A 26,421-nucleotide genomic window follows, 5' to 3' on the forward strand; every position below is an offset into this window, starting at 1 on the left:
AATCACTTAACACGTGCCTTTAAAAATTGAGGAGTTCCCTCAATTCCTCATGGATTCCATCATCAGACCAGAACCAAAAATAATACGGAAACACCGTGGAGGTAACTTCTTCCAAACAAAAAAAGAATTACTCAAATCGGATCACAGGTGCCGGAGTAATCGGTGAACATACTTACATTTAAAGAAATCATCATCATTATCATCAAAATAATCATCATCACCAGGTCTACTTCATCAAATTAGTGGTTTTCGGGAGAAAGTGCTCGAGTTGCTTAAGAAAACGCCCAAAACACCATGCATGTGCCTTTAAAAATTGAGGAGTTCCCTCAATTCCTCATGGATCCCATCATCAGAACAGAACCAAATTAAAATGGGACCAACTCGGAGGTAGCTCCTTTCAAACAAAAAAAGAATTACTCAAATCGGACTACGGATGTCGGAGTAATTGGTGAACGTACATAGAAAAAAAAAAAAAAAAAAAAAATAGCCACAACCGAATACAGAACCTCCTCCTTCTATGAAATTGAAGTCGGTTAAAAACTAGGATTTACCGGTAAAACCTAGGTTTTGCCGTACTTCGGGCTTTTACAGTAACATATATACATTTTTTGATAATTTTATAAGTTTTCATTTTGAGTTTTAGTCGTGTGTCGATAGATGGCAGTAAATTTACTATGACAGGACCCCTCTATACTATCTATTCTCTTTGGCTGAACTAAGCGACCCGCCCCGCTTCGCACGGGTTACACAAAAGCTTAACAAATTATACACTTAAACCTTCCTCTAGAATCACTCTATTGATAGGTAAAAACCGCATGAAAACCGTTCAGTAGTTTTTGAGTTTATCACGAACATACATACACCACAAACAGACAGACGCGGCTTAGTTTTATAATTTGTAGTGAAAACTCATAGCTTTCGGTTGTTAGTAATTCTTGTATCTCGCTCGTCTACTGTATAATTTGGAGTCCACAGAGTGTAACGATTTCTCGGAAAAGCTCACAAATTTCGACAGAGTGCAAAACAAATGTTGCTGTACTTACTGTGTCTAATCTTAAAGATCTTTGACCATAAAGAGCACATCAACAGACAAGACTGCCTTCCAAGAGCCACAGAGTAAAGTTTCATCGCTGCAAATCTCACGGTTTTCAGCAGAATGCAAAACTATAGACTCAAAATTTTCTTATACTTACACCACAGACAAAACATCCTATAAGGCATACGGTAATTTTACTCCATGTTCGAGTCGAAAGTGTCTTTGTGTGACGTCCGTGTACTCGTTCGTCGTTTGAACGGACCAATCACGGCACGGGATTTCGCTCACCTCGTCCCGCGCACCCCCGCATTTTTGGCAGCATCGGTTGGATGAAATAATTGCTCTAAACTCGGTCTAGAGGATTCCTAGTCTATGACTTACACTATGCTTTACGTATGCCACAGAGTGATTTTTTATCGCTGAAAAATGCACGGTTATCGACAGAATGTAAGAGTGCCTACCAAGAGCCACAGAGTAAAGTTTCATCGCTGCTAATCTGACGGTTTTCAGCAGAATGCAAAACTAAAGGCTTAATTTTCCTATACTTGCATTGTGCCACAGAGTGAAAATTTATCGCAGAAGAATGCACTGTTTTCGACAGAATGCAAAACAAATGTTCCTGTACTTACTGTTTGTAATTCTTGCATGCTTTTAATATTCATGCCCTGATGTGGTTCGGGAGGCGTGTATGTGACGTCACCCTTTATATTGCAGTTGCGGGAGAGGCCTTTGATCACAGTTATTCGTTTCCAGCCTGAAAACAAACAATAGTTTTAGTAAATCGCTGGTGTCGGAATCTGACGGACAGCTGTCGGACGGACACTCGCTGTCCGTACTCGCAGCCTCGCCGAGTAAAGCTTTCAGTTTCCCCTACAATAAACTTACCTCTAGCAAGTGGCAGCCTGTAAGACGAGTCGTGCAGCCGACTGGACTCGCTGGTGTCGGAATCTGACGGACAGCTGTCGGACGGACACTCGCTGTCCGTACTCGCAGCCTCGCCGAGTAAAGCGTTCAGTTTCCCCTACAATAAACTCACCTCTAGCAAGTGGCAGTCTGTAAGACTAGTCGTGCAGCCGACTGGACTCGCTGGTGTCGGAATCAGACGGACAGCTATCGGACGGACACTCGCTGTCCGTACTCGCAGCCTCGCCGAGTAAAGCTTTCAGTTCCCCCTACAATAAACTCACCTCTAGCAAGTGGCAGTCTGTAAGACGAGTCATGCAGCCGACTGGACTCGCTGGTGTCGGAATCTGACGGACAGCTGTCGGACGGACACTCGCTGTCCGTGCTCGCAGCCTCGCCGAGTAAAGCTTTCAGTTTCCCCTACAATAAACTTACCTCTAGCAAGCGGCAGTCTGTAAGACGAGTCATGCAGCCGACTGGACTCGCTGGTGTCGGAATCTGACGGACAGCTGTCGGACGGATACTCGCTGTCCGTACTCGCAGCCTCGCCGAGTAAAGCTTTCAGTTTCCCCTACAATAAACTTACCTCTAGCAAGCGGCAGTCTGTAAGACGAGTCATGCAGCCGACTGGACTCGCTGGTGTCGGAATCTGACGGACAGCTGTCGGACGGACACTCGCTGTCCGTACTCGCAGCCTCGCCGAGTAAAGCTTTCAGTTTTTCCTGCAAAAACAAATGTAATGTAACTCGTCAAATAATTAAGTATGAACAAGAAATGTATATACTCGTAGTCATCTGCAGATTAAGTGTAAATTTTAAGCTTGGTGCGAGTCCATACTGGAAGTTGCGCTTGATGTATGAAGTCGCGCAAGAACGCAACTCATGCTAGACCGCCAGATAATGCTTTGTAAGCTTAGAGCATTTAGTAACTGGAGACGTCATGGCTGTCATTTTCTGTACGAAACAGTCTGCCGATTTTTGCGGGGGAGGGGACGTCAAATATATTGCTATTTCTACAAGCTATGTCAGTCCATACAAAAGTTTGCACAATTGTGCAAGTTTTTCGGCAGAGAGCCTTTAAGAGCTTACCGCTCTTAAAGACGACTCCAGTTATTAAATGCTCTAAGTTTGTAAGTGGTCCCTTACCAGGTCAGTCTCAGCCAGTAGCTGCTGAGCCAACGCGGGCCTTAGGCCGAGCGCTCTGCTCTGCGCCAGCAGGGAAGCCACTGTATTTTTCTTGGGTTTGCTGACTCCACGGCCGAGGTTCCGCGGTCGACCCTCGCGGTTCGGCCAGCCGACAGCTGTGGAAACAAATAGATGTGTAGTAGGAGCAAGCCACAGATTTATATGACTAAGCTCCACTAGCACCATCCGCCTAACCCGGGGTTAGCCGGTTAACCCAGTGTCAAATTGTACTGGTAGCCATGGTAACTCCAGGTTTAATTAAACGTAACGTTAAAGGCTCCGTCACACAGGCGCGTTTTCCGGGCGGCAGGTGAGCGAGGCGCGCCGCTTTTACATATGCGCCTGTGTGACGGAACCTTAAGGTAGAGAAGTCTCGTGAACGTCAGCTGCCGCTCTGCTGGTGTGTTGAGGAATACGTCACCCAAGCATGTTGTTAGATAATTTACAGACAAGAAGTTATCTGGAGGGAAAAAAGGCAAACTGTGCTAAATCGTGAAGCGAATAAAACTCAGCAGAAGTATAAATATATTAAAAATGCTTACATTCACTGTCTTCGCTCCCACTGGACTTGGGTCTGGGGGAGTCTGCGACCTGGGAGTTGAGCTCGGGCACCACGCGACGAGGCTTCGCGCCCGGCTTTCGTCGTGCTGCAGTCAAATATACATATTTATTACAATATTGAGAACAGATAGAGATATTAATAAAGTGATTTGCATGCATGTGATACTTTCTTCTCCTTCCTCGAGTTATCCCGGCATTTTGCCACGGCTCATGGGAGCCTGGACCCCAGGCTAGACAACTAATCCCAAGAATTAACGTAGGCACTAGTTTTTACGCAAGCAACTGCCATCTGACCTTCCAACCCAGAGGGGAAACTAGGCCTTATTGGGATTAGTCCGGTTTCCTCACGATGTTTTCCTTCACCGAAAAGCGACAGTGTGAATTTTAATTCTTTTGTGCTGAGCGTTCCGACTGAACATCTAGCGACCTTCACCAAGGAGTTTTGGCCGAAGGGTGTCAAGTTCCGGCGGTTCCGCGGCCGGCTCCCTGACACTGCGGGGTTGCGAACTGCATCGCAGCCATAATTGTGTTTTTAGTTTTAAGATATATTTTGTAATAATATGTATGCTAGTTTTAAGGTATTTATCTATGGGCCAATAGTTGCCTGAAAATAAATGTTTTCATTCATTCATTCATTCAAAAAGATATTTCATACAATAAGTTCCGAAAAATTCATCGGTACGAGCCAGGGTTTGAACCCGCGACCTCCGGATTGAAAGCGCACGCTCTTACCGCTAGGCCACCAGCGCTTAAATTTGAATTTTTGGCAACTGTATCGTGATCTAAAAAAGCGCTGCGAATTTTCAAAATCTCCGTTCTCTGGCCAGATCAACCGACTTCGAACTGAGCATGGACGCTGTGCCGATTATATGTTCAAGTGCGGGTGGCGAGACTCGCCAGAGTGTGACTGCGGAGCTCCAAAGCAGACTATCCACCACATAACAGTCGACTGCCCTAAGAGAAAGTTTATTGGTAACCATGAAGACTTGCTCGCTCCTAGTGAAGACGCAGCCCTATGGGCCAAGACATTGGATATAGTTCTTTAATGCTTTATTACTTTCTAATACTCTAAGCGACTCGAATCTTGCCATACGATTAAATAAATAAAATCTGGCCCTAATAAAAATCGGTAAGCTAACTTACATATCCTGTCGTTGCTCGAGGACGCGCTGAGCGAACTGCTGAGCGACGTGAGACGCGATAACGCGTCGGACGCTTGCGTACTCGCTGTAATAAAAACATAAACAATCAAAAAAATTTCAAACATAGCTATGGTTAAATATCAAATTGTGTAAAAATATTTTTCATCACGTCAATATCCATATAGAAAAACGTTTGTTAGAAGCGGACGGGTCGGGCTACTATCCTCTTAAATTGATGATGATTCTAAACTGAAATAAATGTCATATACTAAGAAAAAGTGACCAAGGCCTCCAGTGCCCCAGGCTGGAATCGAACCAGCGTCCTCTGCTATCGCGGCAGGTGCCTGAACCACTCGGCCACCGGGCCACAGCGACATTAGTCAAATTTTCCAAGTATATGCACTTCCTACTGAAGGCTTGTGGCGCCCCCTTCTTTCTTTTCTTCTTTTTTTTCTTAGTATATGACATTTATTTCAGTTTATAATTTATATAGTAGTGTTTCTACTTGATAAAAACAAATTAAAAAAATATTTTCTGAAAAATAATTTAATTTGTTCAAATACTTCATAGTGATGATGATTCTACTGACTACGACAGTATGACGATTTTTACAGTTATGGCCCGGCCGCCACGACTTTGCGCGATCGTTGGCGGCGGCGGTGGCGGCAACCATAGGTGGCAACGAAAGGTCCGATCGCTGTGTCTCACTCCAACCTATGGCGGGCTCGCCGCTGCCGCCGCCGCGTGATGTCATGGCGGGGCCGTTAGACCCTCAGGCCCTGAGGGCCTTACAAAAGGGAGCATACTTACGTGGCGTGGGTTTGAGGAAGAGGTTTAGCGGAGCGTCTTCATCTCCACCAGTCTTTAGTCCAAGATCCAGCTGGGAGTCCTCCGTACTCGTGTTATTCTACTTTGTGTGATATATCAGACCGGATGGAGTATACTTACGAGGCGTGGGTTTGAGGGAGAGGTTTAGCGGAGCGTCTTCATCTCCGCCAGTCTTTAGTCCAAGATCCAGCTGGGAGTCCTCCGTACTCGTGTTATTCTACTTTGTGTGATATATCAGACCGAATGGAGTATACTTACGAGGCGTGGGTTTGAGGGAGAGGTTTAGCGGAGCGTCTTCATCTCCACCAGTCTTTAGTCCAAGATCCAGCGGAGAGTCCTCCGTACTCGTGTTATTCGACTTTGTGTGATATATCAGACCGGATGGAGTATACTTACGAGGCGTGGGTTTGAGGGAGAGGTTTAGCGGAGCGTCTTCATCTCCGCCAGTCTTTAGTCCGAGATCCAGCGGAGAGTCCTCCGTACTCGTGTTATTCCACTTTGTGTGATATATCAGACCGGATGGAGTATACTTACGAGGCGTGGGTTTGAGGGAGAGGTTTAGCGGAGCGTCTTCATCTCCGCCAGTCTTTAGTCCGAGATCCAGCGGAGAGTCCTCCGTACTCGTGTTATTCGACTTTGTGCTTAGATTAAGACCGGAATCTGAAACAAAAATATTATTTCAGTAACTGAAAATTGTAATGTTTTCACTTATCTGCTAACTACCTCTAATGTCTAACGAATTCTCGGTAGTCTTACTTATTATTGAAGTGAAAACTTCTTTAGCGGGGCTGTGCAGTTTTTGGGATGGGGAAAAAATGTTAAACTCGCGACAGCGTAAGATGTAAGACGCTTCGTAAGACGGACACGAGACCTGATCGACCTGATCGAAAAACTGTTACAATGTCATTGAGTTTTCACTTCTGCCGGCACTCCCGGAGTGCAACCCGTTGTTTTTTTATTATTATACGCCTATACGGTGTCCCACTGGTGGGCAAAGGCCTCCCCCGTCGATTTCCATTCGTCTTACTTGTGTAATTAAATTACGTGATTGAGCTGTTTTATTAAATACATCTTCATTCAATGCTAATGTGCACTGTGCACTCCGCTTTGTTGTGCGAGCGGGAGAACCATACATAAGTACATACGCGCATAAGATCTGTGCCGTTCGCACACAGGAGCGGCGAGCGGATCCGCATTAAAATGATAAACGCGTAATAACTGCCGCAAGGGGCGGCGGTAATTCCGCGCACGATACGCCGCGTTGGCTGCAGGTGTTGCTCCCGAAGAAGACCCTCGTGACGGGTTGAAATATTTCACGCAATCATCGATTTAAAAAGTTTTAATTTTGAATACATCTGCTGGCCTAGCCAAGGTTACAATCGCTATCGCTTCGACAACGAAAAGCTTTATGTCTCTCTATCACTCTTCCATATTAGTGCGACAGCGTAGACTAGGAATCCTCTAGACGGAGTTTAGAGCAATTATTTCATGAAACCGATGCTGCCAAAAATACGGGGGTGCGGGGGACGAGGTGAGCGAGGTCCCGTGACGTGATTGGTCCGTTCAAAGACACGGACGTCACACAAAGACACTTTCGACTCAAAAATGTAGTAAAACTACCGTATTTGTGGCAGAGGGGATAGAGCTACTATGCTCAGTCTGGAGGATGTCTTGTCCGTGTGCGACAGTGACAGTTGCGTTTCGATCGCTACGGAGCGTAAGCGATTGGCATCTTGGCTACGCGGCCTGTTCGTTTAATACCTGCGGCAGCGGTGGAGCCAGCCAGCTGTCTCTCCAGGGCCGCTAAACTGACGCCGCTCTGACTCGCAATCGTCTGTAGCAGCTCACGGGATATACCTGAGTCAAAAACATCCAGTTATTATTACTATAGCCTCCTAAGGCCCAAGGTCCTACCTATCGGGGTCCTACCTTCTTCAGTTGAAATTTAAATCATATTCAATTGGAACAGAGTCACTTTTGCATTGTTTCGTTCAATTTTCAAACAACGCAAAGTATATTTCCTACACAACAGGTTCATATTTCAGTGGCAAATTTTGGATTTTTCATTTGTATGGATGTCATGTTCCTTAGGAGGATAGAGAAGCCATACCAAACAATGAAATTTTCGCAATCGCAACCTGTACCACGCGACCAAAACGTCGTAAGGGGTCATCCATTAATTACGTCACACGAATTTCTAGTTTTTTTTTACCCCTCCCCCCCCCCCTTCTTGTCACACTTGGTCACATTTGGCAAACCCCTCCCCCCTGGTGTGACGTCACATTTCTTCAACGAAATCGGCAAATATTTATTTAATATTTTATCAAAATATTTTTGACAAAAGAAATATTAGTAATTTTATAACCCAAAACTGATTAAGAAATAAAATTAAACGAATAAAAACGATTATCGTTTCAAAACCTTGTTATTTAAATGATAATTAGCGTATAAAATAATTTAAATACATTTTCGGTTACTGATGAATTTAAAGTGACGTCACAAAGTTTATGACTCCCCCCTCCCCCTTGTCACAACATGTCACATTTTCTTGACCCCCTCCCTCCCCCTAAACGTGTGATGTAATTAATGGATGACCCCTAAGCGCCGTAAAATTCATGGCGCTTACGCGATTAGGACGCGAGATTCACACTCCGCTTCTATGGTTTGTTGTCAAAACGACATACTGGTTAAAACTGGACATACTGCGCAAAATACTGGTTCTCTGTTCCGGTTCTATACGTTAGTAATAATACAAGTTCAATAAGGTGGGCCGGACTGTCCGGTGTCCGGCAGGGCCTAGGTTGAACCGGATTACTTCGACCTACGGAAAAGAAAACTGCCGAATTTTGTATAATAATAATATTTACCCGCATAGTCAGCAAGGTTGGCCGGACTGTCCGTCCGGTGTCCGGCACGGTCCGGCTTGTTCGGCAACCGGATCACTTCGACCGATGACCGCGAGTTGCCGTAGTCGTCCTGTTGAAAAATAAAGTTTTATTGGTCGAATAAACTAAATAATAAACAAATATGTAAACATCGGTGTACCCCCTTACAACTCATTGAAGTGTCAAAAGGGCCGAAGCCAACACTTAAGGCCTGTGCATACCGGCTGCGTGTGCTAAACGTGCACGTGCGCGTTGTAATATACAGATCCTTATGAGAGACGGCACACCGCTTGCGTGGCGTGTGTGACGGGTAAAAAAACATATTATATATAATAACAGTTACCAAGGACACACACAGGGGGTGGCCATAGGAACTCTGTGATAAAACAACGCAGCCTAATTGTGTTTGGGTTTGTTAAAATTGTCTCGATGAGTATTAGGTCTCATTTAGACGGTGCGTGACCTCGCATGCGAGTTTCATTACATTGCGTTATTTGATCGGTCGGATGAATTGATGTAACCTCAATGGCCCGCAATGTAACTAAAATCGCATGCCAGTTCGCGGCGCCGTCTAAACGAGCCCTTATTTACCAGACTTACCTGTTGAAAGAAAAGTACAGTCAGCGATAAAAGTATTTAATAAAAAAAACAACGGGTTGCACTCCGGGAGTGCCGGCAGAAGTGAAAACTCAATGACATTGTAACAGTTTTTCGATCAGGTCACGTGTCCGACTTACGAAGCGTCTTACGTCTTACGCTGTCGCGAGTTTAACATTTTTTCCCCATCACAAAAAGTGCACAGCGCCGCTAAAGAAATGTTCACTTCAAAAATGAAATTTATTAATTTCTTACCACTTTCTGCCGTTTGCTAGGGAGCGGCGCCCCTCGCTCCGTGGACGGATGGACGGACACTTGCGGCGGGATATCGGGCTCTTTCAATAAGTGCCCCATTAAGGCCTGTGCACACCGACTTGCGTGTGCGTGACGTGCACGTGCGCGTGCTCTACAATGTTGGAGCCGCACACGCACACGTCACGCAAGCGGTGTGCCGTCTCTCATAAGGATCTATATACTACAGCGCACGTCACGCACACGCAGCCGGTGTGCACAGGCCTTTATCGTTGCCCAAGAGTGTATCTTACCACTTTCTGCCGTTTGCTAGGGAGCGGCGCCCCTCGCTCCGTGGACGGATGGACGGACACTTGCGGCGGGTCCAGGGATATCGTCTTCTTGCGTCCCCGATTAGTCGTCCCTGGCGGCGCCTATAGCACAATCATTATTATAAAACATACAAACATACACTACAAAAGTATAAATACGTAAAGCCCAGGTATTTGCTATTAATGCCACTCCGTGCCTTGTCACTGTGACAATTCTATGTATGGGGATTTTCAGAATAAATGAAAAGCTATCAACTTTTGGGTTATTTAGACTCAGAATCACGAGTACTATTGAATGATATAAAGAAAAAAAGTGTCCCCAGTTTTTCATACAAATTTTGGGTGTCAGTTTTGTAACGGTCCATACAATATGTATGTGATAATGCGTTACAAAACTGTCATTTTTTGGGACACTGTTTTTTTCTTTTTAAATCGATAGTCCTCGTGATTCTGAGTAGAAATAAACCAAAAGTTGCTGGATTTTCGAAAAAAGTAAATGGTACAAATTATTCTGAAAATCCCCATACCTCAAGCTCACAAACACACAAACCTCAATTAGCTAATAATCGTTTGTCCTTATGTCATTTTGACTTATGTATTTGTAAGAAAGGGATAAAACATAATTTAACTAAATCAGGCCCGTAAAGTTTTATGAATAAGGGGGGGGTTAGAGTTCACCTAAGCTAACTTTGAACCGATTTGAATAGGACAAAGTGAGGGGGTGTGTTAATAATCGACATATTTTCATAAAAATTTTGACATTATGAGATTGTCATTCACAGACAAGTCATCCTCCAGACTGAGCATAGTAGCTACCCCCTCTGCCACAAATACGGTAGTTTTACTCTATTTTCGAGTCAAAAGTGTCTTTGTGTGACGTCCGTGTCTTTGAACGGACCAATCACGTTACGGGACCTCGCTCACCTCGTCCCCCGCACCCCCGTATTTTTGGCAGCATCGGTTTCATGAAATAATTGCTCTAAACTCCGTCTAGAGGATTCCTAGTCTATGTTGTCATTGCAAATGCCTTTCAGTTATCTTGGTCCTAATACTATAGCGCCTTTCATATTATGTAGATTGTCACTGTGATAAAATTACGAAATGGCACAGAGTTTTTTGAAGGAAAATTTAAGAAAAACACTTTTAGTTTAGTGATAATTTTCTGGTTACGAAAAATAAACGTCATAATGAATATTATGCAATAAAAAACTATGTACAGTCAGCTGCCCGGATAGCTGAACCCACGGAAACTACCTTCTATGCAGATGATTGTACGTCAACTATTTTTGCACCGACTGTACGTCCAGAATTAAAGCAGGAATCGGACACATCTTTAAGCATTTCTGGAATCTTGAGAGCAGTATTTGTCTAAATGTTGAATTTTGAATCGCAACAAAAACGCCTGAAAGCCAAAAATACTACAAACACCTGTTTTACTTTTAGATAAATTGAACCACGTCTATATAAATATTCAAGTAATTCTTTATCGGTAATTTCAAAGGATAGTAATCTTACTTTTTTATAATAATAATCAAATTTAACACAGCTCACTGAGATTCATTCATCCGAAAACCGATTTTATCAATTAATTTCATTCACAGCATACATTTTCCAGAATTATACCAATACACTCACATATGTACAATATTTAAAATCCTCGTAAGGCCCACTAGGTATACCTTTTTTAGGACTATTAGAATCTAATTGAATAATAAGATGTGCTTGAAAGATCAATAATGCAATAGAAATACTACTTTATTCGCTTTAAGAAAGGTTCAAATTAAAATGAAACGGAATTGTACATTGTAATGTACACTGGGCCTTTCGAGGATAAAGCACAAAATTAAAACAATCACCCACAAACACCAATTAACAACAAAATGACACAATAGCGACGGAATTCAAGCACAAGCGATTTCCAAAACAATTTGAAAAATGTTCAAAAGGAATTATCAAATAGTGACCTTCCTAGCTTATGTTAGGCTTCTCAGCATAGGTTTATTTAGCCAATTATAACAGACTTGTTCACTCACCAAATTTTACCTAACGATTCATTTGTTAAAACAAACAATTACGGAACTCCTAATTAGATACCTAAAATACATTAGTCAATAACTTCTTTCCTGAATGAAAGGCTCACAGGGTCGGAAACCGTTTTATGTTTCAAACCGGTTTCGTTCATTCACTCGAGAACGAAAAGGATTTCGTTTCCGTTTGCGGTTACCGGTTAAAGAACTGTTCTACTGAGATACTGATTTATGCCAAATTCGTTCGCCTTCCGTTTTTGTGGAACTAAATTAACCGGTTAAATTGAAAATATTCAAGCGAGATAGAACGAGTAAGTATTGCTGTCTCTTACACGTAAAACAACGAGTTTAACCGAGAGTCTCCGAAAGCCAAGAGTAACCGATATTATATCGTTTCTTGCGAACCATAAAATTCCGTTCTCTCTTCTTACCGGTTAGAAGACGGAAAGTATTTTTTTAGTTCGCGTTCCATCAATAATTCACCGGTTTTTTAACCTTTTCGACGCCGTGTCAAACACAAAAGCTGTCACTCGGACGCCACGTCACCGAAGTGTCAAAACTGAAATTGAACTTTATGCATATGCACGTAGGTCTATGTAGCTCTGTGGTGTGTGCCCGATTAATCCGTCTTTGGCGTTGGACCTGCGCTGCGGATATATCGGTAATTGGCGTCCAATAGGTAAATGAACGAAATAATATAACGGTTTTGGAACGATATTCACAGGTATTTCAATACCGGTTCCGATCCCTGCTTTCAGTAAAATACTTTAAATCAATCATTTACTTTTAACTTGCTTAGCTTATCTAAGTATAACAGATTTATCGATATTTCATTTTGTCAATCTGTCGTTTCTGCTAGAAAAAGTTCAAGGTCTATTTATTCATCAGTCACTGGTCAATAGGGTTGCAAAACTCCCAACAGTTCACCACAGACTAGAGCAGCGGTTCTCAAACTTTTTTGGTGACGGAACCCTTTTGGAAAGCGTAATATTTGACGGAACCCCAAACTAAATATTTTCGTTCGTCACTGTCGACCAGATATACCTATTGTTTTTTTTTTTCTTATTATTACAAGTATTTTCGCGGAACCCCAACAGAGGCTTTGCGGAACCCTAGGGTTCCGCGGACACTTTGAGAATGGCTGGACTAGAGGGTGCTTTGGCTACAATGATAAATTAGTACAAACAGCAACAATCCTAACTGTACATAGGCGGTCCCAGTGGGTGGACCTTATTAAAAAAGGCATAAGCTCCACCGATGTACAGTTAGGAGTGCGGGCGATGGTACAAGTTATAGTCTAAGAATCAGACATAGAAGTTTTTGTGGCAAAATAAAGCGATTGACGAAATAAAATATCGACAAGTCTGTTATCGATGTTACCTTACCGTTATACCTAGATATTTATTACATTTTGTAAGAAGATAACTACCGCGAAATACACAACACGTTCGATATCTTCTTCTCTTCTGATATATTGGTAAGTTATCTGTTCTTTTGGCGCAGTTTACGTTGGTTAAGACGAAACAGGAGCTGAGTTTTAAATATTTTAGGTAAATATACCCGTCTCGCTAACGGAAGCGGCACCTAAAAGTAGTGCGATAAGGACAAGGCGAAAAATCCTGCGTAAAAATCTCAAAAATCGAGGTTTCGTACTCCTCTGTTTCCTCCTCCAAAACTTAACCAATCGTAACCAAATTTGGAAATCTAAATGATTATGAAATTATCTGTGTCGGACCGTTTTGCTTTTTTGGCTAATTGATATCAGTTTTGAATGCCGCGCCTCTCATTGCGGCATAGTCAATTAGGCCATTTTGGCCATTTTTGAAGGGCTCTAGCCTTAAAAAACAAAAATATCAAAAAAAGCAAAACGGTCGACACAGATATTGACAATATTAATCTGTGTTGAAAAAATCATTGCTCTAGCTTCAAAAACCACGGAGGAAAACGAGGAGTACGTTTGTATGGAGAAATGACCACTCCCGTTGGCTCTTAAGTTGGTTTTAATTTTTAAGTACTAAATATATGTAATAAAGAAATTATGTAGCGCTTTGTAATTGATTTGTATTATTGAAATTTCTCGGTAACTTACCTACAGCAAATAGAAGTTACATACATATTTTATTATAATTAATCTACCTATGACTTATTGATAACAGATTTATCGATGTTTCATTATCTCAAACACTCGTTTTTGCCACAAAAACTTCTATGTCTGCTAAGAATACAATGATAACTAGCCTTAGCAAAATTAATTTGGGTAATTTGGGTTAAGTATACGGTACTTCATACAATGAGTCTACAGGTAGTTAAGAATATAATTCATCAAATTATATGGAGGTTTGATTTGGCAACGTTTTAAATGTCAAATCGTTTCTTACCGATGTGGTACAGTCTGTAAAAATATGTGTGCACAAATCATCTCAAAAATATGTCCCATAGCTCTTATATCAGTGAATTAAGAACTATGGGACGTATTTTTGAATAAGTTGGCTACACCCATATTTTTACAGTCGACTGTACAAAAAAATATGACACTACTTTTGGATCTAGTCCGTGCTATCACTAACTGTGAATAGGTTTTGCTGTTCGGGTAAAATTTGTATGAAATCGTTCAGATCTTCCATACAAGATGTATCAGAGCAGCAAATCCTGGGCGGTCTTCCCACTGGCACCGCATCCGCGCCGCGTGTGAACGAGACAACGCTATAGACATTCACAGTGCTGTCTCTATTGCACACCGGATCAGGTCGCGGCGCCAATGTGACATCCGGCATAGTGGTGAGTGAAAAAGTCTGCGCTCTAGTAACTATCGGTACATGTGCTTGTTTGTAACATGGGGTTTACCTTAGGCCCTGTTAGCGAGGAGGTGTATTTGATAATTTCTGTATCGGGCGGAAGTCTTACCCCGCCTAACACCGATGACGGATCACTAGAAATAAAAAAAAAAACAGAGTATAGTTAGTACACATGATGTAATATATAGCTGGTCAAGCAGATCTTGTCAGTAGAAAAAGGCGCGAAATTCAAATTTTCTATGCGACGATATCCCTTCGCGCCTACATTTTTCGAATTTGCCGCCTTTTTCTACTGACAAGATCTGCTTGACCAGCTATAGTTTATAAGTTAAGTAACTGAGACAAAAGAAATGGTCACAATTTCTGGACTCATAATTTTAAATATAAACCTTAGAACATTTAATAACTAGAGTCGCTTTGAAGAGCTTACCCCTCTGCCGAAAAACTTGCACAATTGTGCAAACACGGCTACTTGTACGTTACGTACAAATCATGTAGAAATAGCATAACATTTGACGTCCCCTCCCCCGCAAAAATCGGCAGACTGTTTCGTACAGAAAATGACAGCCATGACGTCTCCAGTTACTAAATGCTCTAAGATATGAGTACTCTAAGATTATATACCTACAGGGAGCCAAAATATCTTTTAGTAAGTATTTTTTAACTTTTTTTCAAAAAGAATGGTACTTTCAAGTGTTAAAATATGCCTGCACGCATCATACTCAAAAATATGTCCCATAACTCTTGTCAGCGAATTATTAAGAACTATGGGACATATTTTTAAGTTATATGCACCCATATTTTTGCAATTGACTGTACATCTCAATCTTATATTAGGTGAGCAATTCTCAAAATGTTTGTACATTTCGATCTAATCTTAGATTTCTATAAAAATTGGTATGCTGGTAAAGTACATGAAGCTGAACAACTTCCACCATATTTCCCAAAATGTCCCAGAAAGTTATTATAAAACTTTCCTGTTTTGTTACCAGATTTCCTTACACATTTGGTAACAAAAAAGGAATGTTTCTTAGAAACTTTCTGGGACATTTTGGGAAATGTGGTGGAAGTTGTTCAGCTCCGTATACTCTACCAGCATACCAGTTTTTATAAAAATCTAAAATGTGATCGAAAAGTACTAACTTTTTGATAATTGCTCAGGTTATATATATTTTACATGATTTCTTGTAAACTCTCAGGTTATTATTAAATCGAACAACAACATAAAATTTACATAATGTTTCACAAAACCCATGGGTAAAAATTCAGAACAACTTACCCCCCCTCCAATGCAGCACTGACAGAGGAAAAAATAACATTAACATGGATTTTAACTTATAATCAATTTTATTTTGATGAAATCGAAATCACTATAACTACAATCAGCACCAAATGAGTGAAATGCAAAAAAAAATTATGTACATAGTTAATCACCTGTCATTAGTCTAAAGTTAGTTGATTCCATTGTGTTACCACAGTTAAGCCATTTCTATTTAAGTTATTTGCATGAATGTGTATTTGCGTATGCTATAGACTTATATGTGTACAAATTAAGTACAATAAATACAATACAATTTACATAGTTAATTTTCGTAACACAAATGAATTAATTAAGTTAAGACTAATCACAGCTTCATAACTGTGCTTAATTACGTACAATTTTTTTGCAATTCACTCAAATAGAAGCCGGGAAAGCGAGTATAATCTGACGACATCTCACCAGAAGGGTGAAAATCCTCAAAAATACCTTACGCAATTGATGGACATCCCCAGCAAGCTCGTTTCAGTACCGCCACTTGATACTAGAATTCTCTAGTGTCGCGACTCACGAAAATTGTATTGAACGACAATTTTCAACGAATATTAAAGCAGAAGGAGTTGAATATAGAGTTCCGGTTAATCCGGTTATAATATTAGCTGAAAATTGTTGAGCATTAGACTTTTCGGTCGTTACAACATCTATTGTCAAGTAGCAGTACTGATAATTCCGCTACTCAATGCTAGATGTCGACTATGAAAATAATAGTTGTTTTGGTACTAAAATTATGTATGGAGTGAGCACTGTATGTATTTTTTTCTGAATGCTTTCGCTTACCTAAGTATATTGTGAGGCAGGCCGGTCAGGGAGTCGATGGCCCCGTGCCGGTCCTTGTCGGAGCCCGGCATACCGAACGGGTACAGTTGGGACATGTTCTGTAACCAAATATGACACGTCATTACTCGTTTGCAGACTTTTATAACACAACACATGCATACTTTTATAACGTACAGATGGTTTTCACGCGATTATTCGTAAGCGAGTCGCATTCGTGGCAGTACCAAATGTACCAATAGCATCCTGTCCGAAGTGAGCAATAGGCTAGACTGTCCTTTTCAGAAGCACTGGATGCAGCTTCATGTTAGAGCGCCTATCCGGTATAGAATGTAATTGTAATATGTTGTGTTGTGTGTTGTGTGTTGTGTGTAACTGTATTGATTTTTGTTTTGTTTTGTGTCCCATGATTTAAATATTGTATGTAAATATTGATTGTACCTGTACTAAACTAACACATTATGGATCACTTGTCTGCAATAAATATTTCAATTTCCATAACGTTATGGAAAAAAACGATATTATGACGTTATATTTCATTTGTTTGATATTCCGTTCTTATCAATATAAGGTAATAACGTTATGAATTGAGTATTTATTATCAATATAAGAAGGTAATAACGTTATGAATTGAGTAAATGTACAACCATAGCGTAGGTACGCTGATGTAGTGCATAATTATATTCATTATTTTCCTTCGTATTTTCACGGAAATGTACGAACGTGTCTTGCTATTTTAGTCAGTCTCGGTACAAAAAGTACTGACATTGACTGAAGTAGCATGACAAATACGAATATTTCCGAGAAAATACGAAGGAAAACAATTATGCACTACATCTGTAAGTTTTCTTCACAGAAACTAATCGTCTACGTAAGTATATAGTATATCGGCTCGGGGGTCACACTCAAGGTCGTCAAAAAACGTTAATTACAATCAATAACGTTATATTACAATCGTGGTCGGAAAGATAACGTTACACAAAAATAACGGTATCTCAAGGTCTGGCTGACAGTATGGTAGTGTGTAGTGTTACTACCTTATTCATAAACGCACTCCAAACTTCAATTAGCTAATAATCGTTTGTCTTTATCTGTCATTTTGACTTAAGAAAAGTGTATTTGTAAGAAAAGGATAAAACATAATTTAACTAAATCAGGCCCGTAAAGTTTTATGAATAAGAGGGTTAGTGTGTTAACGTTATATTACAATCGTGGTCAGAAAGATAACGTTACTCAAAAATAACGGTGTTTCAAGATCTGGCTGACAGTATGTCTACTGTCCAATAACATCGCCTTGGCAGCGAACTATTCGTCTGGTTAGTTAGTAAGTTAGTTAGGTTAGATTTAAGAACTTAGTTAAGAATTAGCTTTAGGTTTTTATCTGGTTGGGGACTGAAAATCAGCGGTCTCGCTGAGACTCATCCATTTTACTGCACAAATATTTGTAAATTCTACCTGTTTTTTTTTTTACTGTATTTGCAATTACATACTTGTGTTATGGTAGTTTGTAGTGTGTAATACCTTGCCCTTGGCGGCGGCGGCGACGGCGGCGTGGTAGGCGCCGTGCGCGGCGGCCTGCGCCAGCATGAGGTCGCCGCGCAGCAGCGCCAGCTCGCGCTCCTTGCCTTTCGACGACGTCGTCGACGACGAGGACGACGACGATTTGCCTGGAACAAAAAACATATTATAGGCTATTTTCCTACTAGTCAAATCAGTTACTTTTTTAGAACTGTCAAAACGATTTTCTAATATGGAATTTATATGAAACATTACATCGTGACGTCACGGTCAACTCGCCTATTTTTTATACTTCTATCCGATTTATTAAATATAACTTGTGTTTAAAAATAACTCCTATCTGTGTTTTTCTAATAATTATCTGGTGCTTTATTTCATGCATGATGTAAAATAATTTATTTTAAATACAGTATAATACCCTATTGTAAACACCGGAGATATTAAAATATTAAAAAAAAGAAAGGGGTAAGCTGTGTCAGAGACGCAGCCACAATTACTTAGTACAGACGCCATCAGATATATCGGAGCGGCCAAGGTGTTCACATTATCTGGCACGCACTTTAACGCCCTGACAATAGAGGCGTGTTCAGATATTTGTGAGCGCCTTAGCCGCTCCAATATATCTAATATATCTATCTGATGGCGACTGTACGTGACGAAGTTCACGCTAGACTCGCTAGAGTCAGTATCCGATCTCGGAACTCTACTACGATTTTGAGTTAAAACTTACGAGGTTGGCTTGGCTGATACTTGCTCGGCTTGGCTTAGTGCGGGGCAGACGCCAAGCTGTTTAGGGAAGCTAAGCTGGACATCGCTTGGGAATGCGAGTGCATCGTCGAGGGGGAAAGCGTCATTGGGAAGCCGTATGATGTTCCTATAATATACTACTTACGAGGCTGGCTTTGCTGATGCTTGCTCGGCTTGGCTTGGTGCGGGGCGGACGCCAAGCTGAGTTGGACATCGCTTGAGAATGCGAGTGCATCGTCGACGGGGAAAGCGTCATTGGGAAGCCGTATGATGTTCCTATAATATACTACTTACGAGGCTGGCTTTGCTGATGCTTGCTCGGCTTGGCTTGGTGCGGGGCGGACGCCAAGCTGAGTTGGACATCGCTTGAGAATGTGAGTGCATCGTCGAGGGGAAGACGTCTTTGGAAAGCCGTATGACGTTCCTATAATATACTACTTACGGGGCTGGCTTTGCTGATGCTTGCTCGGCTTGGCTTGATGCGGGGCGGACGCCAAGCTGAGTTGGACATCGCTTGAGAATGTGAGTGCATCGTCGAGGGGAAGACGTCTTTGGAAAGCCGTATGACGTTCCTATAATATACTACTTACGGGGCTGGCTTTGCTGATGCTTGCTCGGCTTGGCTTGATGCGGGGCGGACGCCAAGCTGTTTAGGGAAGCCAAGCTGGACATCGCTTGGGAATGCGAATGCATCGTCGAGGGGGAGGACGTCTTTGGAAAGCCGTATGATGTTCCTGAAATTAAGAATATACATAATTAGGATATTTGACATAGATACTGAAGTCAGCCAGCCCAGAAGGGTATCGTATCGAGGAAGATAGAGTTAACCAAGCTAAGTTGGCAGTGATTTATATAACCCAGACTGTGCAAGTGTTATTTAAATATCATCGTTATAATTTCATAGAAGTTTCACGTTTAAAATAACACTTGCACTGTCTGGGCTATTAAAATCGCTGCCAACTTTCTTTTCAATTCTAGGTAGGCGTGGCGCGAGCTTGTGAAGGGCCTTTGGGGTGCCTTAAGAGGAAAGAGGACGGCCGTTTCTCCATACAACACTTAAGACGAAAGTGGAGGGTCCGCGCGAAATCGACTTTTCATACAAACCTAGTCCCCATTTTCCTCTCTGGATATTGACATTATGGAAAATATTTTTACATAATTTAATGTCTATGAACCATAGCTATGCCCCTACGTTTGACTTTTTTAAGATTTTTTGATTATGATATAAATTAGGAGCGAAAAACAGATTTCATACAAATTGTTAAATGCTCCTAACTCTTATAACTATTAAAAATTCAAAAAAAACAAACAAATGTAGGGGCTTACTTGTGGTTCATATACAGTGAAACCTGGTTAATTGGCACCTGGATAAATGGAAAACCTCAATAATTGCAACCCAAAGTCCGGTCCCGGTCCCTTGAGACCAAAAGGCCTCTATAATTGAAATTTTGGAACCTCTATAATTGCAATTTAGATTTTAGGGCTTTTCGTAATTTTGCCTCTGTAATTGACCACATCGCAACTAAGACCTCTATAATTGACACTGTGCTAAAAAAATCCGTTATTTTTACTCTTCTTTTTACCTCTATTATTGAAACGAGTTATACTTATTACCTCTGTAATTGAAATAATGTAGTTGTAGACAGCAGAAGCAATATTTTAATAGCAATGATCATTTTATTTATATCTTCATCCAGAATTCAATTTATTTATTGGGTATCTATCACAGCTTGTAGTAGGTGAAATAGTTTTGATTAAATCAAAAACAAAGTATGCTTTTTACATTCTAATAAAACTTTCTTCTACAATTCAAGGGATTTTTTTAAACCCAAATGATTAATAAGAAAATAAAGTAGTAATTAATGTAGTGTATAAGTGCAAGTATAGACAGAAGCTATATAATAGACCAGAAACCCAGAACGTAAGCGTGTAAATCTACTTTCAATGGTTATTTGCACCTCCATAAAAGAAATTTGTCAGAACGCAACCTCTATTAATGGAAACCTCTATAATTGACACAACGATTTTTTGAACCTCGTTAATTGACACGACCTGCTTAAATGAAAAACCTGGTTAATTGACAAAAAATGGCTGGTCCCTTGAGATTGCAATTATCCAGGTTCCACTGTACATCAAATTGTATCAAAATATTTCCATTTATGTTAATATCCAGAGGAAAAATGTAGACTACGTTTGTATGAAATGTCGATTTCGCGCGGACCCTCCACTTTCGTCTTAAGTGTGCGGCACTGTGCGGCACAAGCAATTTTTTACTGAATATGCTTGTGCCGCACAGTGCCGCACGCTGGTGGAAACCCGCCTTTAGGACAACAACATGTTAACGTATGGTTAGTTAGGTTCAAGAAAGGGGTTGTGCACACATCACGCGAGGTGTTTCCGGCTACTTTTTGAACCCCCCTTCCCCTTGGTGAGGTTTTTGGTTACCCCCCTCCCCCACATAACCTCACGAGTATTGTTTTACGTGAACCCCCCACCCCCCTATCTAACCTTGCGTGATTTGTGCACAAGCCCTGAGGTTACTGAATGAAGTAAATAAGTAAGCATTAATTATATTTTGATTGATATTTGATATAAAACTGCCCCCATAGAATGGCACGAAACCACTATAATATTTATAATGCACTATAAAACCCACAACCTGCTAAAGCTCAAGCCAAATACAACTCTAAAGCTATAGCAATAAGAGTTATACGTATGCCGCTTACATACAACTCCGAACCTACATTACGAACAAGCAAATTACAACTCTAAAACTAACGCAGTAAGAGCTAGAGTTAGACCAAGAAAGTCTGCAGCGATTTTGATAGCCACGCAGCGCAAGTGTTATTTATACGTTATCATTTCATAGAAGTGTGACGTATAAAATTAAAATAACGCACTGCGTGTGGGCTATCAAAATCGCTGCAGACTTTTCTTGGTCCAACTCTATACGTGTCCCACTGATAATACTCCCGACCTATGCTACCGTAAAAGCGAATTCCAACCCTAAAGCTACAGCACTAAGAGCGATGTAATTCGAAGTCCGAGCCTTAGCCAAATGAAATCGAAGGCTATAACCAAAGCCACAAGTGCAAGCGAATTTCAATTCTAAAGCTATAGAAATAAGAGTGTCACATGCCCCACTCACTCATACTCGGCATCGATGTATTACTCCCAACCTTCGCTAAGTACAGCCCTAAATCTATAGCAGTAGGAGCAATATGTACCTCTCGTGTACGGACTCCATAACGTACCACCTGCGACCCCCCCCCCCCACACACACACACACACTCCCACACACACACACAGACACACACACAACCTCACGTGTATTATTTTGAAAATTTTTCATTCGACCTAATTTTAAGATAAATAGTATTGTATATTCTTCCATTTTCGTTAAATAGACTTGCTATTTTGAAGTGCAGAGTGAAGATTTATGTTTATCGAAACCGAGAAAACCGGGCAAGTGCGAGTCGGACTCGCGCACGAAGGGTTCCGTACCATAATGCAAAAAAAAAAAAACAAAAAAAAAAGCAAAAAAAAAAACGGTCACCCATCCAAATACTGACCACTCCCGACGTTGCTTAACTTTGGTCAAAAATCACGTTTGTTGTATGGGAGCCCCATTTGAATCTTTATTTTATTCTGTTTTTAGTATTTGTTGTTATAGCGGCAACAGAAATACATCATCTGTGAAAATTTCAACTGTCTAGCTATCACGGTTCGTGAGATACAGCCTGGTGACAGACGGACGGACGGACGGACGGACGGACGGACGGACAGCGAAGTCTTAGTAATAGAGTCCCGTTTTACCCTTTGGGTACGGAACCCTAAAAAAGTATCTACTCATGTGGTAGGTTTTTTTTTCTTAGTTTCGTTCACTGTAGAGTCCTAAGAGCGTTCATACTACAACCGACCTATTCTATTGTACCTACAGGCGAATTACAACTCTAAAGCTATGGCAGTAAGAGCGATACGTGCCACACTCGTGGATAGACTCCGTAACGTACCACCTGCGACCTACACTACGAACAACCGAATTACAACTCTAAAGTAACAGCAGTAAGAGCGTTCATACTACACCCGACCTATTCTACTGTACCTACAGGCGAATGACAACTCTAAAGCTATGTCAGTAAGAGCTATAAGTGCCACACTTCTGGATGGACTGACTACACTTTGAACAAGGGAATTCCACCCCTAAAGCTATAGCAGTAAGAGCAATATGTACCTCTCGTGTACGGAGTCCGTAACGTACCACCTGCGACCTATACTACGAACAACCGAATTACAACTCTAAATTAACAGCAGTAAGAGCGTTCATACTACACCCGACCTATTCTACTGTACCTACAGGCGAATCACAACTCTAAAGCTATAGCAGTAAGAGCGACACGTGCCACACTCGTGGATGGACTGACACTAATCTTGACCTACACTTTGAACAAGGGAACTACAACTCTAAAATAACAGCGGTAAGAGCGTTCATACTACACCCGGCCTATTCTACTTTACCTACAGGCGAATTACAACTCTAAACCTATGGCAGTAAGAGCGATACGTGCCACACTCGTGGATGGACTGACACTAATCTTGACCTACACTTTGAACAAGGGAATTCCAGCCCTAAAGCTATAGCGGTAAGAGTGATACGTGCCCCACTCACTCATACTCGGCTGCGAGTTGCTGGTGGATGGACTCTTCTCCTTCGTCGATGCACTCGATGATGTACTACTCCGCCCTGACCTGAAAGAAACAAAAAGGTTTAGTAATTATTACATTGAGAGCCTATGGCACTTGTCCCACCAAGAGCGAGTAAGCGATTAACTATCGGCGATTTTCTCGCCCCAGAAACGAACAAAAGATTAGGATCCTGTGTTAGTAAAAGAGACATATATTAATAACGTTCATCGCTAGCTGTTCACACTGCCGGCGAGAACACTCGCTCTACTAGTTTGTCGCCGCGATAAGATAAAACTAGCTCAGCGGTACTCGCTCGGCGATGCTCGCTTCGTAGTTAGAACTCAAGCTGCGTGACCAATCAGTCTGCGTGTTCGGCTACGCTGCACCGCCCGAGCGAGTGACGCGAGTAATAGCCCGTCGCACTCGAACACTCGCCTATAGCCGAGCGACAAACCTATTGCAGCTAACACTCGCTTCTCGCTGCTCGCCCACTCGTTTCTAGTTTATCCTTCTACTCGCTTATCGCTCATCGTCGGCGGTGGGACAAGTGCCATAATGTGACGTTTTCTATGAAAAGAGACCTTATTGTCGATGGCGCTTATGCCAAAATTCTCCGATATAAATACAATGCCGCGCGACGCTGTGCGGCGTAAGCGCCATCGACAATAAGGTCCCTTTTCATAGATAATGCCCCATATTTGCGTGGCTACCAAATGTGTTATAAGTAGAACCAGAATACACGTAAAACAAAATTGTATTTTGAAAAAAAATGTGAAAACACACTTTAAAATGGCCGACTGAAGAATATAAGCAAATAAATCGATGATACGTGACCTGCTTGCCTATTATAAATGGCTTTATCCACGTGAAATAATATCCGTCACTTTTTAACAGAGCGCGATTGAAAGCGACGGATACCGTTTTATCACGCTGTCACGTAGACAAGAACGATCATCATATCCGTACTGGTCAATTCGGCCAATGAATAATTCTGCATAGGTATCATTTTCAACAAGTTTCAACAGTTTCATAACCGTGTTGCGGTGAGACCAAATTCTAGCAGTATAATAATCGCAAAGCGTCTGGTTAAGGTAACTAGTGACCGAAGAGCTGGCGGCTTCCTCGCACAATGTATCAGCATTGCGATACAGCGAGGAAATGCCGCCAACATCCTTGGTACAATGCGTCAGGGGCCTATTTTAGATTTAAGCTAGTTATTAATTTATTAGCGTATATAGAACCACCATGGAACCTGAAATAACGGTGGTAGTACCTTTCATTCCTCTGCTGCGGCTTGCCCTTGCCAGGCTTGGCTGATAACGCAGACAGCGCCGAGTAAGGGTCTCCAAGCGGCCCGCCGAACCCCAGACCAGAGGCCTGTATTCTAGCCAGATAGTCTTGGGCCGCTAGGTGAGACGCCATGGACCACCAAGCTGCACCTGAAAGATGAAAAGATAATTTTTATTTATAGGTCGTATAGGTTTATAGGGCAGACGGAGATGGCGGGGTGACCTAGCAGCATATCTTAACGACTGGCCGGAGATTCAAAACCGAGACGAATGGAAATCGAGGGGGGAGGGCCTTTGCCCAGCAGTGGGACACCGTATAGTATTCTAATAATAATATAACAACAGGTTTTAAGCATGGTAATTACAAATATCACACATTTAGCCAACAGAAACGTCAGACTCTTCCAGCACCTTTTGAATTTCCCTCACCCCGTGGCAGCAGTTTGCATCATAGTTCGACTCACAAGGCGATGACGGAGCATCTTCTTATACTAACTGGCCAGAGGATGGCAGGACGCCTGGCTGTGACCGCCAAGGGAGCTCTGCGGCGCGGGGTAGCGCCCGCCGAAGCCGAACTTCTCATCAGACAGACCGTTCTACGATCCTGAATTGAGAGAGAAGGATATATCTTCTATCACTTACTGGCCACAGGATGGAAGCGAGCTCTACGGAGTGGTGTAGCGCCCGACAAAGCCGAGCAGCTGCTAACAGCAACCTTATGTCTTGGTAATAAGGTTTACTTACTGGCCGCAGGATGGAAGGACGCCTGGCTGTGTCCGCCGAGCGAGCTCTGCGGGGTGGGGTAGCGCCCGACGAAGCCGAGCAGCTGCTAACAGCAACCTTATGTCTTGGTAATAAGGTTTACTTACTGGCCGCAGGATGGAAGGACGCCTGGCTGTGTCCGCCGAGCGAGCTCTGCGGGGTGGGGTAGCGCCCGCCGAAGCCGAGCAGCTGCTAACAGCAACCTTATGTCTTGGTAATAAGGTTTACTTACTGGCCGCAGGATGGAAGGACGCCTGGCTGTGTCCGCCGAGCGAGCTCTGCGGGGTGGGGTAGCGCCCGCCGAAGCCGAGCAGCTGCTAACAACAACCTTGTCTTGGTAATAAGGTTTACTTACTGGCCGCAGGATGGAAGGACGCCTGGCTGTGTCCGCCGAGCGAGCTCTGCGGGGTGGGGTAGCGCCCGCCGAAGCCGAACAGCGCGGCCTGCGCCTGCGCCTGGGCCTGCGCCGCGCCGCCCGCGCCGTCGCGGCCCCAGTATGCTGGAATGGAATGGGTACAGATTAACAAAAATATAGCAGTTGAAGGCTTTGGTCTCTATTCACGCCGCTTTAGCATCCTAAGGCTTAGCTATACAAATGGCAAATCCAAAATTTGCCATTAAAATGTGAACCTATGACGTAGGGAATAGAATTGATTTTGCGTTGTTGAAAAATTTAACGAAACAAAGCAAAAGCGACTCTGTTCCAATTGAATAGGATTTAAATTTCATGGAACTGAAGAGGTACTATAGGTAGGACCTTGGGCCTTAGGAGGTTAGAACATGGTACCTTACGGCGTCGACCAGAG

The 26,421-nt window shown here is 42.2% G+C and overlaps 1 protein-coding gene across 1 annotated transcript in view; it reads right to left on the reverse strand.

Moving 5' to 3' along the window:
- The window catches only part of LOC134802715 (uncharacterized), a 146,940-nt gene that overhangs the window by 53,659 nt on the left and 66,860 nt on the right, over window positions 1–26,421 (reverse strand). The window contains exons 4-20 of the mRNA XM_063775360.1: window positions 25,971–26,114; window positions 24,838–25,003; window positions 23,539–23,627; window positions 19,469–19,612; window positions 18,135–18,280; window positions 16,617–16,714; window positions 15,801–15,818; window positions 14,571–14,655; window positions 9,682–9,801; window positions 8,522–8,630; window positions 7,416–7,511; window positions 6,051–6,314; window positions 4,828–4,911; window positions 3,666–3,770; window positions 3,085–3,239; window positions 2,526–2,661; window positions 1,666–1,790 (exon numbers count right to left, since the gene is read on the reverse strand). Coding sequence (XP_063631430.1) covers window positions 1,666–1,790; window positions 2,526–2,661; window positions 3,085–3,239; window positions 3,666–3,770; window positions 4,828–4,911; window positions 6,051–6,314; window positions 7,416–7,511; window positions 8,522–8,630; window positions 9,682–9,801; window positions 14,571–14,655; window positions 15,801–15,818; window positions 16,617–16,714; window positions 18,135–18,280; window positions 19,469–19,612; window positions 23,539–23,627; window positions 24,838–25,003; window positions 25,971–26,114 — 2,084 coding nt within the window. The remainder of the gene's footprint in view (window positions 1–1,665; window positions 1,791–2,525; window positions 2,662–3,084; window positions 3,240–3,665; window positions 3,771–4,827; window positions 4,912–6,050; window positions 6,315–7,415; window positions 7,512–8,521; window positions 8,631–9,681; window positions 9,802–14,570; window positions 14,656–15,800; window positions 15,819–16,616; window positions 16,715–18,134; window positions 18,281–19,468; window positions 19,613–23,538; window positions 23,628–24,837; window positions 25,004–25,970; window positions 26,115–26,421) is intronic.

The sequence above is a fragment of the Cydia splendana genome, chromosome 25, assembly GCF_910591565.1.
Source record: "Cydia splendana chromosome 25, ilCydSple1.2, whole genome shotgun sequence".
In the NCBI taxonomy this organism is placed as follows: Eukaryota; Metazoa; Arthropoda; class Insecta; order Lepidoptera; family Tortricidae; genus Cydia; species Cydia splendana.